Raw genomic sequence first — 14,228 nt, 5'->3', positions numbered from 1 at the left:
TTGCCCTCCCGAAGAAATGGTGCCGCCAGGTATAGCGGACTTGAGTGAGTCTTGTCTTGCATCCCACTAAGATGTGCCTCAGTGTTGCTGGACTTGGACATAGAAGACACGTGGAGTCTTCGGCATACCACAGGCTTTGGTTTGCAGGGGAAGGCAGGACATCGTAGGCAGCCCTGATGGTAAAACTTACCCTGAAGGACTCCCTCTCCCACAACTCATTCCAGGAGATCTTCCACTCCTTTTCATGCCATCCACTGCCCTTGCGCCACAGCTTTGGCACACCTTCCTGCTTCCTCCTCCCGACGTACCTCCTGCACCACCAGCTTGCGTCTCTGAAATGTAGAGGCCTTGCTCCACACTGGTCTACTGGCCCCAAGGCCAAGACCACTCCTCCCCTCCTGCACTCGGCTCACAATGTCCTTGTGTCTGAGTGCTGCCTTTGCCCACTCAGTTGCAGCCAATGGGGTCCACTTCCTCCCGGTGGCCAGGATGGGGGCAGCTTGGGCTACAAATGGATCACTCGAATCCAGCAGTATCATCTCCAGTTGACTTTGGCGCACTTGTACTCTGTCTGACTGGAAATGGGCAGATGTAACATTTGTACCGAATCAGACATTCTAGAGTCATTTTCAATGTCAACTTTCAATCGTCATTGAGAGGCTCCACTTTTGGACCTAGACTACTGAAGCATTTTACACACAATTCGAAGCATTTATTTTTTTCTTTCAGTCCAAAAGAGATGTACTATCACCCTTTCTTACAAAATAGCAGTGCATAGCTTGCATCAACCTTCTAGATTTTTATTTAAATCTTCACCAATATGATGAAATATTTTTCCAATCTTTAACCCATTTCAGCATCTAAAAGAATACATCGTTCCTTTGCAGCAGCAAACTGTGTGGAGGAACAACAACACAGGTCCCTTGTATTAAATTGGTCTTTGACGTCAAGCTGCAGACCAAGTTTTTCCCGAATACTAATTGCCGTCTTCATCTGGGTGTTGATGTAGCTCAATGTGTGCTTGTCCCCGTGGCGGAGCTGCATCCTCTTTGATGAAGACGCTTGTAAAAAGCATCTGTGACTGTCGAACATGTGGGTGTGTAATGACGAACTTGCCACTGGGGTCCCATTCCAACTTCACATGTCTCCGAAAAATGAAAAAAAAAAATAATTGCTATTCCTTCTGCCTGAGCCCTGAAAGTGACAAAAAAAGCTTTTTGAAGATAAAAGCACAATCCTTAATTGTTTATTCATAATTTTAACATTTCCAAATCCAATATGTATAATTATAAACAATAGAGTGGTACGTGGATGACTTATTTTTGTAGGTCAACCAGAAAGTCAGCATTACGATTTTTTCATTGGCTTTTGGATTATTGCAGAAAATAAGGACCAAAAGCTTATGATTCTTAAAAAAAAATTATTTATTTTTTGCTTATCATGATAATCTTGACAAATTTGACAAAAAACCATTCAAAAAACCCATTGACTTTCGGGATGATGAAACCGGAAGTGTTAAAATACTCGTTTACGGGGTTTTAGCCTGTAAAAATACATCATCCCTGCTTCACTCTCTAAATATATTTTGCATAGCTTATTACAATATTTACTAAAACTGAATTAAGTCAATTATTTAAAAATATTTATCCTTAACAAATCTTCTTCTCAGTCTCAAGACATATAATTTGTGTTTACTTACAGCGTACATCACTGTGAGCCTCAAATTCTCTTTGTCATTAAAAACCTCTTCTTGGCACATATTTAATGTGACTTTGAAATTTAAATGTCAAATGTGAATCGTAACGCCTTCACTGTAATTTATTTGTGACATTCATAGCTCCTTGCATATATTTTTTTCCTCAATAAAAGAAAGGACAACGGAAGAGGACACACAGTGCTTTAATGTCCACAGATCCACCCAACAACATTTACTTCACATAAGACCGAACACATCCAGGTGTTTACAGGTTAATTTTGGCACAGTGCTCTAGTCAATACTGTCCTCTGTTATATACACATTTGGACAAGAACCCTTTGTGAGGCATCTCAGAGCCTGCCAATAAAAAAAAAGGGTTTATTGACTTCGAACACATTGTTAAGGTAAGTAAGCCATGACCTGCGTGCCGGGCATTATGCCCACTTTTGCCTGCTTGACTAACAGCCCAAACTTAAGAACAAGCCCATTTACTGTCTAACAGGGACGGAGGGTGTAATTATTGGTCTGAATGATGCATTGTACAATTACATTTAATTAAAAATTAACCTTATTTTGATAGTAGTGTGAATGTGCTGACGTCAACGGGAGGGAGTATGCTTGTGAAAGGTGCTATTTTCGATTATATGCTCCATGAATATATTATTTAGAGACAAATCACCTGCTGCCATTTCATGAATGCATGTTTGCTTTCAGAATGACCTAATCTAAGATTATAATTAAAATATATAATAATATTTCATGCACATAAGTTCTTTACTAAAAGCATTATCATTTATCATCAGTATGATGCATATGCTAAATTTTGATTCAAATGTGGCAATGTTTTTTTTTTTTTATTTGACATGTGATGGGTCAAAATAAATCACTCATGGTTAATTATCATCGAAATACGTTTTTTTTATATATTTTTAAAATAAGATGGAAAAAGGGAGAACCACTGCAATAGGAAAGTTCAGTGAAGTAAAAGACAGCAGAGGACGCGCGCGCTCACAGAGTAACAGAGCAGAGCGCACGCGGCAGGGACGAAGCTTCGCTCTGTTGCAAAACGAGCGGTACAAATTCTCCCCAGTGAATTACTTAGACTGAATTTATGAAAATTGAACTCCTTAAAGTGCAGAAAAGATTTACAGTATGACAGAACCGCAAGAGCACATGACGCGAGGAATATGTGGCGCCTTATCCTTATCTGGCAACAGTTGAGACTTTTATACGGGCTATATTTCGCTTCCCTGATAGGGAAAATATGGAGAATTAGTCTTTTACCGTCCTCATTCACTACAGCGCTGTATTTCAAACAGTTCTGATGAATCTGCAGATTCCTTTCCCGAGCGAATCGCCTCAGGAACAGAACCGCGCGATGATTACTCGTTTTGGAGAGCACTGGAACGTTTAACTTGTCGCTTCTGAGGTAAAACTGCGCATCAAACGTTCTCCAAAATGTGCCAAGGCGACGCCGCACCGAAACAACGTACGGAAGGATCTCTGAAAGAAGCCGGCAAGCTCTTCTTAAAGCAAACTACCTTTCACGGATTAAGACACGTCTTCCTGAGTGGCTCGTACCCGCGCAGAGTCGCGTGGCTGCTGGCGTTTTTGACTGCGTTGGCGCTTCTTCTCACTTGGTCCTCCAACCGGGTCCGATACCTGCTCTCGTCGCCGGTGTACACCAAGGCGCATATGGTTTACGCTAAACGCCTCGTATTTCCCGCCGTGACGATTTGCAACCAGAACATCATACTGCCGCGACGTATGAAAAAACCGGACATCTTTAGCGCGGGACGGTGGCTCGGGCTCTTCGGGAAAAATTGGCAGGTGTCCGCCGCGGTTCGAGACGCGCTCGCGTCGCACGATGACGGAACTAATAGTGAGCCTCCCTGGTCACCGTTATCCCGCATACTGGACTTCAACCACTTTCTGCCCCCTCCTCGAGACTCCCAGCCCTCCATGAGGCAGTTATTGGACCGTCTGGGGCATCAGCTCGAGGAGATGTTACTTTATTGTCGATTTCAAGGGCAGCTGTGCGGACCACGCAACTTTAGCACCGTAAGTTCATTCAACTTTAGGATAAAAACGATGAAAGAATCGTTAATGGAAGCGTTCTATTAGACAATATATGTTATTTTTTCCCTCTTGCATTTGTTTAATAAAAAGTAAGGATTTGTTTTTGTTAAAAGCATACTGCCAAATTTCTTGTAGCCTACTATTTTTGGAGTATGCATATTGTGTCTAATGTGCACCACGCAAATTTGAAAAAAATGTTCAACTAATTTAATAGACATTTGAGAATTTGTATGTAGCTACTGTGGAATACTATCCCACAATGCACTGCCTCTTGACCTTCCATGTCCATTGTAACTAATTAACTGCAAGTAATTTCAGCTGCAATTTTAATATCTTTTTTGACTCTATATATTGACTTGGAAGATAAACAGAATACTGCATGTTTGCCTACTACTTTTCTTTTTAAATAGTAAAAGCTCAAACTCTAGTTACACTTTATTTGAGAACACTTTATTTTACAGTGTCCTTGTTACATGTTACATATAGTTTATATAGTAATTAATATAAATTATGCATAATTACATGGAACCAACCCTAAACTAAACCTAATCTTAATCCTAACTCTATAGTAAGTACATGTACATAGTTAACTAATATTGCTCAGTACTGAAATGTATAATTACACTGTAACAAGGACACCGTAAAATAAAGTGCAACCCTTTATTTTAAGGTGACGTAGTTACATTGTACTTACTCAAACAAGTACTGAGAAATAATTAACTACTTTTACTAGTTACATTTAGGGTTTGGTTTAGAGTTAGTTATTTGTAATTATGCACAATTTACTGTTGTTACTATAAGTACATGTAGTAACGTGTATTTACATCACCTTGTAATAAAGTGTTGCCAATACCCTTTATAGAGAGAGTACTGCTTGGCTATAGTGTACTCTGGACAGTGAAACTTGATTTGTCCAAAATGTGTAGTATACAAGAGCACATTGCATGGGGAAATGGATCCCACAATGCACTTGACCTTTTAATTTTTAAAATGACAAATGAACAGGAAACTCTGTTGACTGCATTTTAAACATCTCCTCAATTTAGTCTGAATGGCATAGACGTTTTTACACAAAATTGAAATTAACTATTTTTTGACACGATGAATGTCGCTCACTGGATTAAAGATACAAAATGACAATGTTTGAAATATTTTATCATTGCACTCTCTCCTCTCATGCTCCTTTTAAAAATAGTAGGCAAATACATTATCTACTACAGTGTATTCAGTAAAACGTATGGTTGTGTTATGGCCTCAGTCTTGACCCCATTTATCTAGGTGACTGCTTTATATGGAAATTATATTTATCTCAGTAAACAAATACAATGCTGCTTTAGTGTCATGTTGAACACATTTAGCAATGTGACTCCCGGGATATCACGCTTGATATATTGCATCAGGAGACCCTCAGCATCCCAAGAGCCTTGTCTGCAATCTCCTCGCGTCCAGGTCGCACGTAATTTAGCTAAATGTATGCAGCACATCGCATTTGCTGTAGAAATTATGATCCGTCATTATGACGAGGGCAATGCCCCGTGAATATCTTTATTCTTCATTCTGCATAATGATTGCATTGCTAGTATGTGATTATAGAAGAAGAAAAAATGAGGAGACAGTCAAGGTGTGTATTTGGGAAATTATGACTAGATTTATGAGGCTCGTTACTTTTTAACACTTCAATTTTGCATTATTTTTTTAGGGGAATTGCTTGTGTTCAGCTCAGCATGAATCATTTGACTGTTGGGCTTGAAGCATTTTGACTTGATTTGTAGTTCAACATCAATGCAGCTGCTGTGGTAAAAGGCCACTTTCCCTATGGGCTTGTTTCTATTTAGTCAATACACACTCACACACACACACACCCACACTACTTTAAACGTCTACATGTAGACAGAACTTTTGCTTTTTAATTCCACTTTTCTTTCCCCCGTTCACACATGAGCAGAGTCACTTTGTCTAGTTCAATTGCAGCACCTCTGCATGAGTGGAAAGAAGCTAAGTCGGTCTCAAGGGTCTGTATAGATACACTTTCATTTAAATTGCATCTATCTTGTACTATCAGCACACTGGAGTCTGAGATTGAAGTGTCAGCCGAGCTTGAAGTAAACTGTAATTATCCTAACACAGTTCTCAACCACTCTGCATTTCTTCTCTGCAAGGGAAATGTATTTTCTAACAGAACCGCTCTGTTTTAAGTGCACACTATTGGTAAGAAGGGATTGTAAGTGAGTTTGAGTCAGCTGTTGGGATGGATTTTAGGCCCTGTTTACACCTGGTATTAAGAATTGTTTTCGTCAATCTGATCACAAGATAAACACAGGTGTAAACATTCAGATGTTTCCTTACTAGTTAGAGGTTTGGGTAGTGTCGTTATGAGTTATATTTGACTAAGATAACTGGAATTTTTTTTTAAATGCATTGGTTAAAGGGGTTAAAAATTAATATTGTGTTATGTAATATTATATTGTGTAATGTTGTGTTATGTAATATTATTGATGTATCTACCTTAAGATGAAACGTGGTGTGAAAACCTGTGTCTAAAAATGATTACATACTTTCAATGAATCATTCATAGTGTTCTCTCAACCTAATATTTTCTGACGTATCTCTAGTTGTATTTCTTAATATGAAAACATTTGGCATTGCATTCCTCAGTTTTTCAAATGAGAGATGATTTGAATGAGGATGGACATCTCAAGGGAAAAGCCGCTTGTCTGCTGACTTCACTGCTGTGCTGCAGGTGGATTGAATCATATTGAGAATCAATGAGCCTTTGGCTCTAAAGGTTGGAGTCCAGTGTGGAGACCTATCTGAGAGAGTGAACTGAGATGACATTGAGAGATTGGAGCCTGTGTTTCTGTCCACAGGCAGACCACTAACAGATAAATCGTAACCCTTTTAGCAGGCCTGGTGGTCCTAAATTGGCCATTTTACCTCTCCATTGCATCACTGAGTCTACTGTCGATGTGTGGGACAGCTGTCAATAGAGGAGCCGGTATTGATTTCTGTGGCCAACTTTAGTTGAGGCACACACTGTGGCCATCTTTGTGCCAGTATTGATTGCTGTCAGACTGGGAACACTAACCTCTCAAACAAACACTTTAGCCTTTAAGATCAAACACGCACACAGCTACCTGGAGACCAAGGGCTCTTCCGACTGAAGCTTTACCTTTAGTCTAAATACTTTAAAATAATTCATTTATAAATAAAATTCTGCCTCACTCTCATGTGGTTCCAAACCCCCAAAATGCACCATAAAAGTAGAAGTCCATATAGCTTTTACACTATATTCCAAATCTTTTAAAGCTATACGATGGATCTGTTTGCATCACGGTAGCCGTAGATGGTTATTTAATCATTTTCATTAATTAAGGGCTTAAAATTGGGTCTTTTCTCGAGGCAAAACTATAATTCTTGCAACATGAGCAGAACAGATTTGTGTAAATTGTTCGTAAAACCATGCTAAGTTAACCTGTCATGTTCAATTGAGTGGTTTGCATATTCTGCCCACATTTTATGACTGAAGATTGTCTGATTTGGATAGCATGTGACTTGTTCAACAGCTTGACTTTGGCATCAATGTTCTTATATAATTTAGTCGTTTTCCGATTCAGCAGCATTGATCTGATCGGTTGTGAAGGCGCAGAGCCATCGTACTTCTGAAGCCACCAGCTGCGGCAAAATGGACAGTGAGTTGTGCAGCTTATTAGACACGCAAGCTTTGCAATCAAAGTCTTTTGACAACTCTGACAAACAGCTTTAGCTTGCTAGGAGCTGGCCATGGTGCGCGGGCAGCCCTCGAGCAGGCGGCACGGTGCCATTTGGGTCTCAGTGAATTATTCATTTCAGAAAGCGCAACTGTCATTGCGCTGATCTTGATCAGTACTGATGGGTTTATCAGTCACGCTCGCGAGACACCGAAGCTGAGTCTTCTTCAGCAGTCTCACTTCTATCACGGTGAAGTGGAAGTTAATAGTGACGTATCGTCTTCTATTTCTGGCCCTGCTGCGTAAGGTGGATTGTGAAATTGCTTTGTGGAGTTGCAGGCATGTGGAAGAAAGCATTAAATAAATAAATAATAGGGGTTTTTTGTGTCTCAAGGTGCAAGAAAAAAAATGCAATTTTAAAGTCACTCTTTCACACTTCATATTTCATGATGGACTTTTTCATAGTTTTTGCCTCCTTTTGTGTTGATAAATATGTTGGGTTTTTTGAGTGGGTATTAAAATACTGCCACCTGTAATGGAGCAGATTATGTTTCAGCTTGTAGAATATTTCCTTTTGCATGCATTTTGTTTCACGTATAAGTTCACACACACACACACACACACACACACACACACACGCACAAAACATTTTATTATAGCTTCATGAATTCTTACTTCTATTAATCAGGTGTCCTAAGTAGTACTTGACACTGACACACACACACACACACACCTTTCTCAAGTACTTAGGACACCTGATTAAGATGCATTCAAGGTACAAATGTGATCAAATATTATCTTACATTTTTAGGTGTTTTTTTAAGGTTTTATACACATGCTGTTTGCTATATTTATTTATATAAAGCATATAAGTATATAAAACTAGTAGTCTTTTACAATAAGTTTGTTTTAACACAATAGTTGTCATTAACAATGAAGAAAGCTAAGCATTTGTTCATCTTGATTAATTCATACAAATACTATATTAAAAGTTGTACAGTAGTGACTAATGAATAAATGCTGTAAAAATGATGTATCGTTTTGTTGTTAGTTTATGATACCTAATACAGTTTTACATAGTACAAAATACAGTTTTAATTTAATAATCGTTTCATTGCAGACAAATCAAGCGTAGGTCACATCGGTCAAGCTCACACCAGTTGACTCCAGGTGATCCACGTCTACCTATAGGAATACGACACCTATCACCGCATCCCTATAAGGTCCATTCAGTATCATTCAGGAGCGAAGTACCCTCCTCCATTCCCAGCTCCACCTCTCAACCACAGTCATTTTTGTTGTATCTGCTTGGTTCACCCTAAGGGAGTTAATGCTGCGCTCCCTGCTCATATCCATGCTAGGCTCCATGGATCGGTGGAAAGTTCTTAACCAGAACAGAACCATGCCGCTAGGGGTGTGCCATATCATACCGTCCACGATAATACCGGTATACAATTTTACATGATAAAAAAGTTTCATATCGAGATATCAATGATATAGCGACGCGGTGACGTATGGCGCATTTACATTCCCTAGCATGCACAACAACAACACCTGTCTGAGCGCGAGAGCAGCCTGTAAGGCTCCGATGACGATTTAGCAATTTCACAAACAGCTTGAGTGTTCAGCGGGGCTGCCGACGCGTGTCTTCTCTCGCGCACGTTTAGGAGTAGGGACATGACTGAATGGTCTCTTGCACAATCGGGCCATCAGTGCATCGTAACTAAAGTTTATAATTTTCAAGTCTTCTTAATTCTTATCTGTTTAAACATTCAAGCGGTTTTAAACTATCCAGTAAGCTACTCGCGCACTCTCTGAGAGAGTTGCACTGCGTGCATACATAGAGTACAGCTCGCGAGAAACTAAAGTTATTTTTCGCGGATTATATCCTTTAAGGGGGGGAAAAACGCAAAATTGTGTAAAACTTCCGGTCTTGGTAAGTATACTCATAAACACAGTCGGTTATATATAAAACGCATGTGACAGTGTGACAGACAGTATAATAAAAAACAGCAATGGATCCGTGCACTAGCTGTAAAAGTGACAGCAGCCATAGGCTATGCGTCTGTCATTAATGTTGGCGTCAAAACAACAAAATATAGCTTTAATTGTAATGAATGAGAATTATTAGCCTATGTATTTAATTTAATTTAATCAGGAAACAGAACTAAAAGACTGTGTTATTTTACATTTGATTACTTTATTATGTTTCTGTAGTATTTCTGAATACTGGTGTTAGACCTACACACATTTAACATTTAATTCAAAGATTGAAATCAAGCTTCCTTGTGTTGTGTAAACTCTTACAAAATTACCACATTGTAAAAACGTAATGAGTGAGCAAACATTTATGGCGAGATAAACATAATAAGAACATTTTCAACAACAACAAAAAAAATTTCTATATCGTCATAAATATCATTATCGCAAATATTCTTGAAATATCGTTATAGAATTTTGAGGCTATATCGCCCACCCCTACATGCCGCCATGCCGCCAATCAATACTGGATGCTAATTGTCAATCATCTTTGACTATAGTGGTCCTGAAGGAAAAATATTTATGGTAAATCTTCTCAATTGACCCAACATTGGCACATATGGAAAGAAGTTAATTATTTTGAATTTAATGCAGCTTGCATAACATTTATCCACTTCTTAAATCTTTCCCCGCCATTGACGAAAATGTCCGGCTTTCTGTGTTTTCACTGTTATACGGTAGGGGGCGCTATTACACATCTTCTGAAAGATTACTGAATCTCCAGATCAAACCACAGGCGAAGAAGAAGAAGAAATAAGTGTTAGCATATGTAAGCAGATGCATATGTAAAATAGTGCGATCATCGACATTAAGCGGCATATAAATCAAACTGCCTAATGTTACTGCATAAAATGTTGACTAAGTACGAGCTATTGGACTGTGAAGCTTTGGGGGTGTTGATGGACTCAATCTACTCCATCTGTGTTTTTATCATCATTCTGAAACCGATCTGGATGTAGTCATTGACAAAAACGTTTTTCTCAAAATTATGTTTTTTTTTAATGAAACTTAACCACATTCAAGTGTGTGTGTGTGTGTGTGTGTGTGTGTGTGTGTGTGTGTGTGTGTGTGTGTGTGTGTGTGTGTGTGTGTGTGTGTGTGTGTGTGTGTGTGTGTGTGTATGTTTTGAAAAGAAAAGGGTCTGTTCTTTCTTTTGATGTATTGGAAATTCAGCTATTCATACAGCATTCTGGGGTCCATGACATTTTTGTGAAAATGATTTAAAAAAAATGCTGTCGGTGGCTGGAAACTTTTTTTTAAAAATGCTGGCGGGGAAAGAGTTAAGAAGATGTGACCATCTTCATTGCATTTTAAAGTACTCATGGCTTTTTACGCAGACTAGATTTTATTTTCAAAGAAATCGCTGATTAAGGCTGTGAGTCCTCCGCGCCTCCCCTGTGATTCACTTCCAGTCAACTGAGTCTTTGAACAGCGTCTGCCAACTGGCAGCGGTCTACTGGGAGATCAGAGCGTTTCGCTCCCTCAAACTCCCCTCAGCGGCCAGAAAGTTTTAAAGCCGTTTCATTTTTCATAAAGTCCCGTTACAAAGGGCAGAAATTATAATGTATTATTGATGTCTTCACTCCCAGTGGAGGCTGTTCTCTTGTATTAAAGCAACAGAGACACTAGATGCTTTCGCACTAAAAATTTAACGGACCTTAGAGCTCCGTTTGAGTGCATGACGTATTTGGTAGTGTTGTTTCGGTGAAGCATCACCAGTACTGTTGCTCTTATTTAGGGTTTAGTGATGTGTTCAAACCCTTAACATAAAGTATTTTAAGTCCGCCTTTTATAAATGCTGACAAATTAAGTAATGAATTTCTGTCCTCAAAATAACTCAAAAATAGTCCAGTGTGTTTCTAACTCATTTTCCTTGTAGAGTGGCTTGTAAAGCCTTTTGGCTATTGTAAACATTTTCAAAAGGTCATCATGAAGGCACGTTCTTTCGAAATAACAAGCAGGCATCCGCACTCAATGGACCGCCGACCTCGTTGAGGAAACTTCATTGTAAAGTTTCTCAAAAAGACTCCACAACACTTTCCGCTAGCATCAACTCTCCTGGGTCCCAAGGTCAACGCCACCCTAACTAGCTACTCTGTATTGCCACGGTTACCACAGCAACTCGTCTTGGCAACAGCCTTGCTTATGTTTGCTAAACGATTAATAGGCTGTTATTTCATCAGGAGTAGTTTAGATGTTGAAGAAGCTCTGGAGCACTTATTATCGGTAATGGCAAAAGGGAACAATTGCTCTGATGCATTTAAACATGTTTTTTTGCAAGTGGATAGAGCTTTTAAAAGCATTTTTGCGGATGTTCTTTTTGGGCATCGCATGTGCTTTTTGAACGTTCAAATCGACTTTTTAACTTTGTTTGATGCCAAAAATGCTGTCTAGGTAAGAAGCTCACAAGTTTTTGTAGACATTGCCTATAATCACCCAAAAGTGAACATTTTGTCATAATTTACCAATCCTCAAGTTGTTCCAAACCTGTAGGAGTTCCATCACTTGTCCTATTGTGAGTCTGGGACAGTGCTATATTTTAGAGTTTTTGGTCATATATATATATATATATATATGTATGTATAAGTATTTATTTTATGCATTGCAAACTTAAACATTTGGTTTTCTGTGGCATTTGTTTGTGAATTCTGCTTGCCAAATTTTCATCTTGGTAAAATGATCTAGCTGGCTGACTTTTTTTGTCATGTATGCCAACATTTTACAATAGATGTGTGTATAAACATATTGCTGTCTTAATTATAATACTGATACTACATAAAATATGATTTGTAAGTGTGTACAGTGTGTAATAATTAACACAAATAAACACAAAATAACACATTAAAATACATTGACCAAAACAAATACACGTTGTGGGTTTGTTTTGTTAATGGTCCTTGTGCCGGTAATTCTGAATTATTATTTTACTGTATGATTCATTGCAGTGCGTCAGTGTTGGCATTTTTTTTTTAAAGAATGTATAAAAAAATGTCAGTCATTGACTCAAGGATGTCTAGAATCTCATAGAAACTCAGTTCAGTCTCAGAAGAGAATCTGTATCTCTTTTGTTGCTGTCTTCGCCAGGATGTGTATAAATGCTTCATCTGTGCATTAGCTGAATCAACCATTCATCTGTCTGTCTGCAGCAGACAAACTGATATCTGACACATCTTTCAATGTCTTTGAGAGGTTTCTATCTCAAAGAGAAAGCTGTCTGTAACACATTTCTTTCACATTGATGTCATTCCCTGGAGAGCTGCTGCCATTTTCTTTCTTTACTATGTTTTCTAAAGATGTGGCCGTTTCATTTCCTCCACACTGAAATTCCCGTATTTGTCCATGATGGTAATTAGGTGGTCCCGCAGCGAGGTTGTGTTTCAGAGACGCCACACTTTCCATATCCTGCTGTCTGTGATCTGATTAGATGTCCATTAGTTCAGTTTCAATTAAGACTGGCGGCATGAGCACCTCTGCCCGCATGTAGACCACGTCACCGGTTAGAGATGTTCTATAATTAATCAAACCATTTCCTGAAACCTGACTTAAAAGCGGGAAGTGCACCGAGTCATGAAATACCTTTGAACTCGTAACTTTAATGAATTTACTTCTGTTGGCATTTAAGATTAATAAAAGCCTTCCATAAATTGAACACCTCAACTGCATTACTTATAACTAGACTTTTTATTTATAATAGTTCCACATTTATTGACAAGCATTTGATGAATTTATGTGGCTGTGATCACTAGAAAATCTTTAAATATAATTCTGTTTATTGCTTGCTTTTGACGAGTGAGAAAAGTGCAACTTTTCATCCATCGTTGCTAAACAGTTGTCTTTGTTTATTTCAGATCTTCACACGCTATGGAAAATGCTACACCTTCAACTCGGGACAGGACGGACGGCCACTGCTGGTCACTATGAAGGGAGGGATGGGTAATGGCCTGGAGCTGATGCTGGACATCCAGCAGGACGAGTACCTGCCCGTTTGGGGAGAAACCGGTACGACTCACTAACCCCAGAAATCTCATGTGTCTTCTCTGTTTTAGATGAAATCCCATCATACTGACTGGCACAAATGTGAACAATTGCCTCATTTGTGTCTGTTTTTACATCTCCTAAAGAGCTGTAGAAGAGATGAAGTTAATACTTGCATTGCATCTAGGTGGAACCATTATTTCCCCTGAAGAATGAAAGACCTTTTAGGGCTGTCACGATTCCCGATTAAATTTGAGTACTCGATTCTTAAAAAACCTTGATTGCAATTTGCCTGTGTCGAGTAACCGACAAAATACCGGAAGTAGCACATTCCACGGACTAGAATCCATGAACCGTATTATTAGACCGTTTTCTAAGGCTACACGATATATTAAAAACATTCAAAAACCATTTTGTGAATTCACGAAGCCTGCGATTCAATTGAATAGATATATGCGCTGCAGGTTTAATATTAAATTATTTGCATGCGTGTAAGTTAAGTGTGTCTCAAAGTGGCTCTGTTCACAGTAATTGCTTCTTATCGTTTACATGCGTGGAGCGTCTCAAACTCCATCTCTGCTTATGCTGTGATTTTGGTTTGCTGAAATAAGGTTTATCTGGGAACACAATATGCACCATTTTATCAGATTTGTAACATAAATAATTTATAAACCTACAGTATGCCAACACAGGAGAATACATCAATGTATTTCGAAATATGCTGTAGTATT

At 38.8% G+C, this 14,228-nt stretch overlaps 1 protein-coding gene across 6 annotated transcripts in view; it reads left to right on the top strand.

Annotated features, from left to right (window-relative positions):
* asic1b (acid-sensing (proton-gated) ion channel 1b) overlaps positions 1 to 14,228 on the top strand; it is a 236,128-nt gene that overhangs the window by 195,614 nt on the left and 26,286 nt on the right. For 5 of the 6 annotated variants that reach the window (XM_077225550.1, XM_077225551.1, XM_077225548.1 and 2 more), the window contains one exon: positions 13,371 to 13,521. In XM_077225550.1, coding sequence (XP_077081665.1) covers positions 13,371 to 13,521 — 151 coding nt within the window. Of the gene's footprint in view, positions 1 to 2,644; positions 3,758 to 13,370; positions 13,522 to 14,228 lie in introns of those variants that run through there. The other variant, XM_077225549.1, reaches the window with a different exon arrangement.

Source organism: Siphateles boraxobius, unplaced genomic scaffold, assembly GCF_051911475.1.
Source record: "Siphateles boraxobius isolate OS27281-9 unplaced genomic scaffold, OSU_SipBor_1 13, whole genome shotgun sequence".
In the NCBI taxonomy this organism is placed as follows: domain Eukaryota; kingdom Metazoa; phylum Chordata; class Actinopteri; order Cypriniformes; family Leuciscidae; genus Siphateles; species Siphateles boraxobius.
This window is presented reverse-complemented; position numbering and strand designations above follow the sequence as displayed.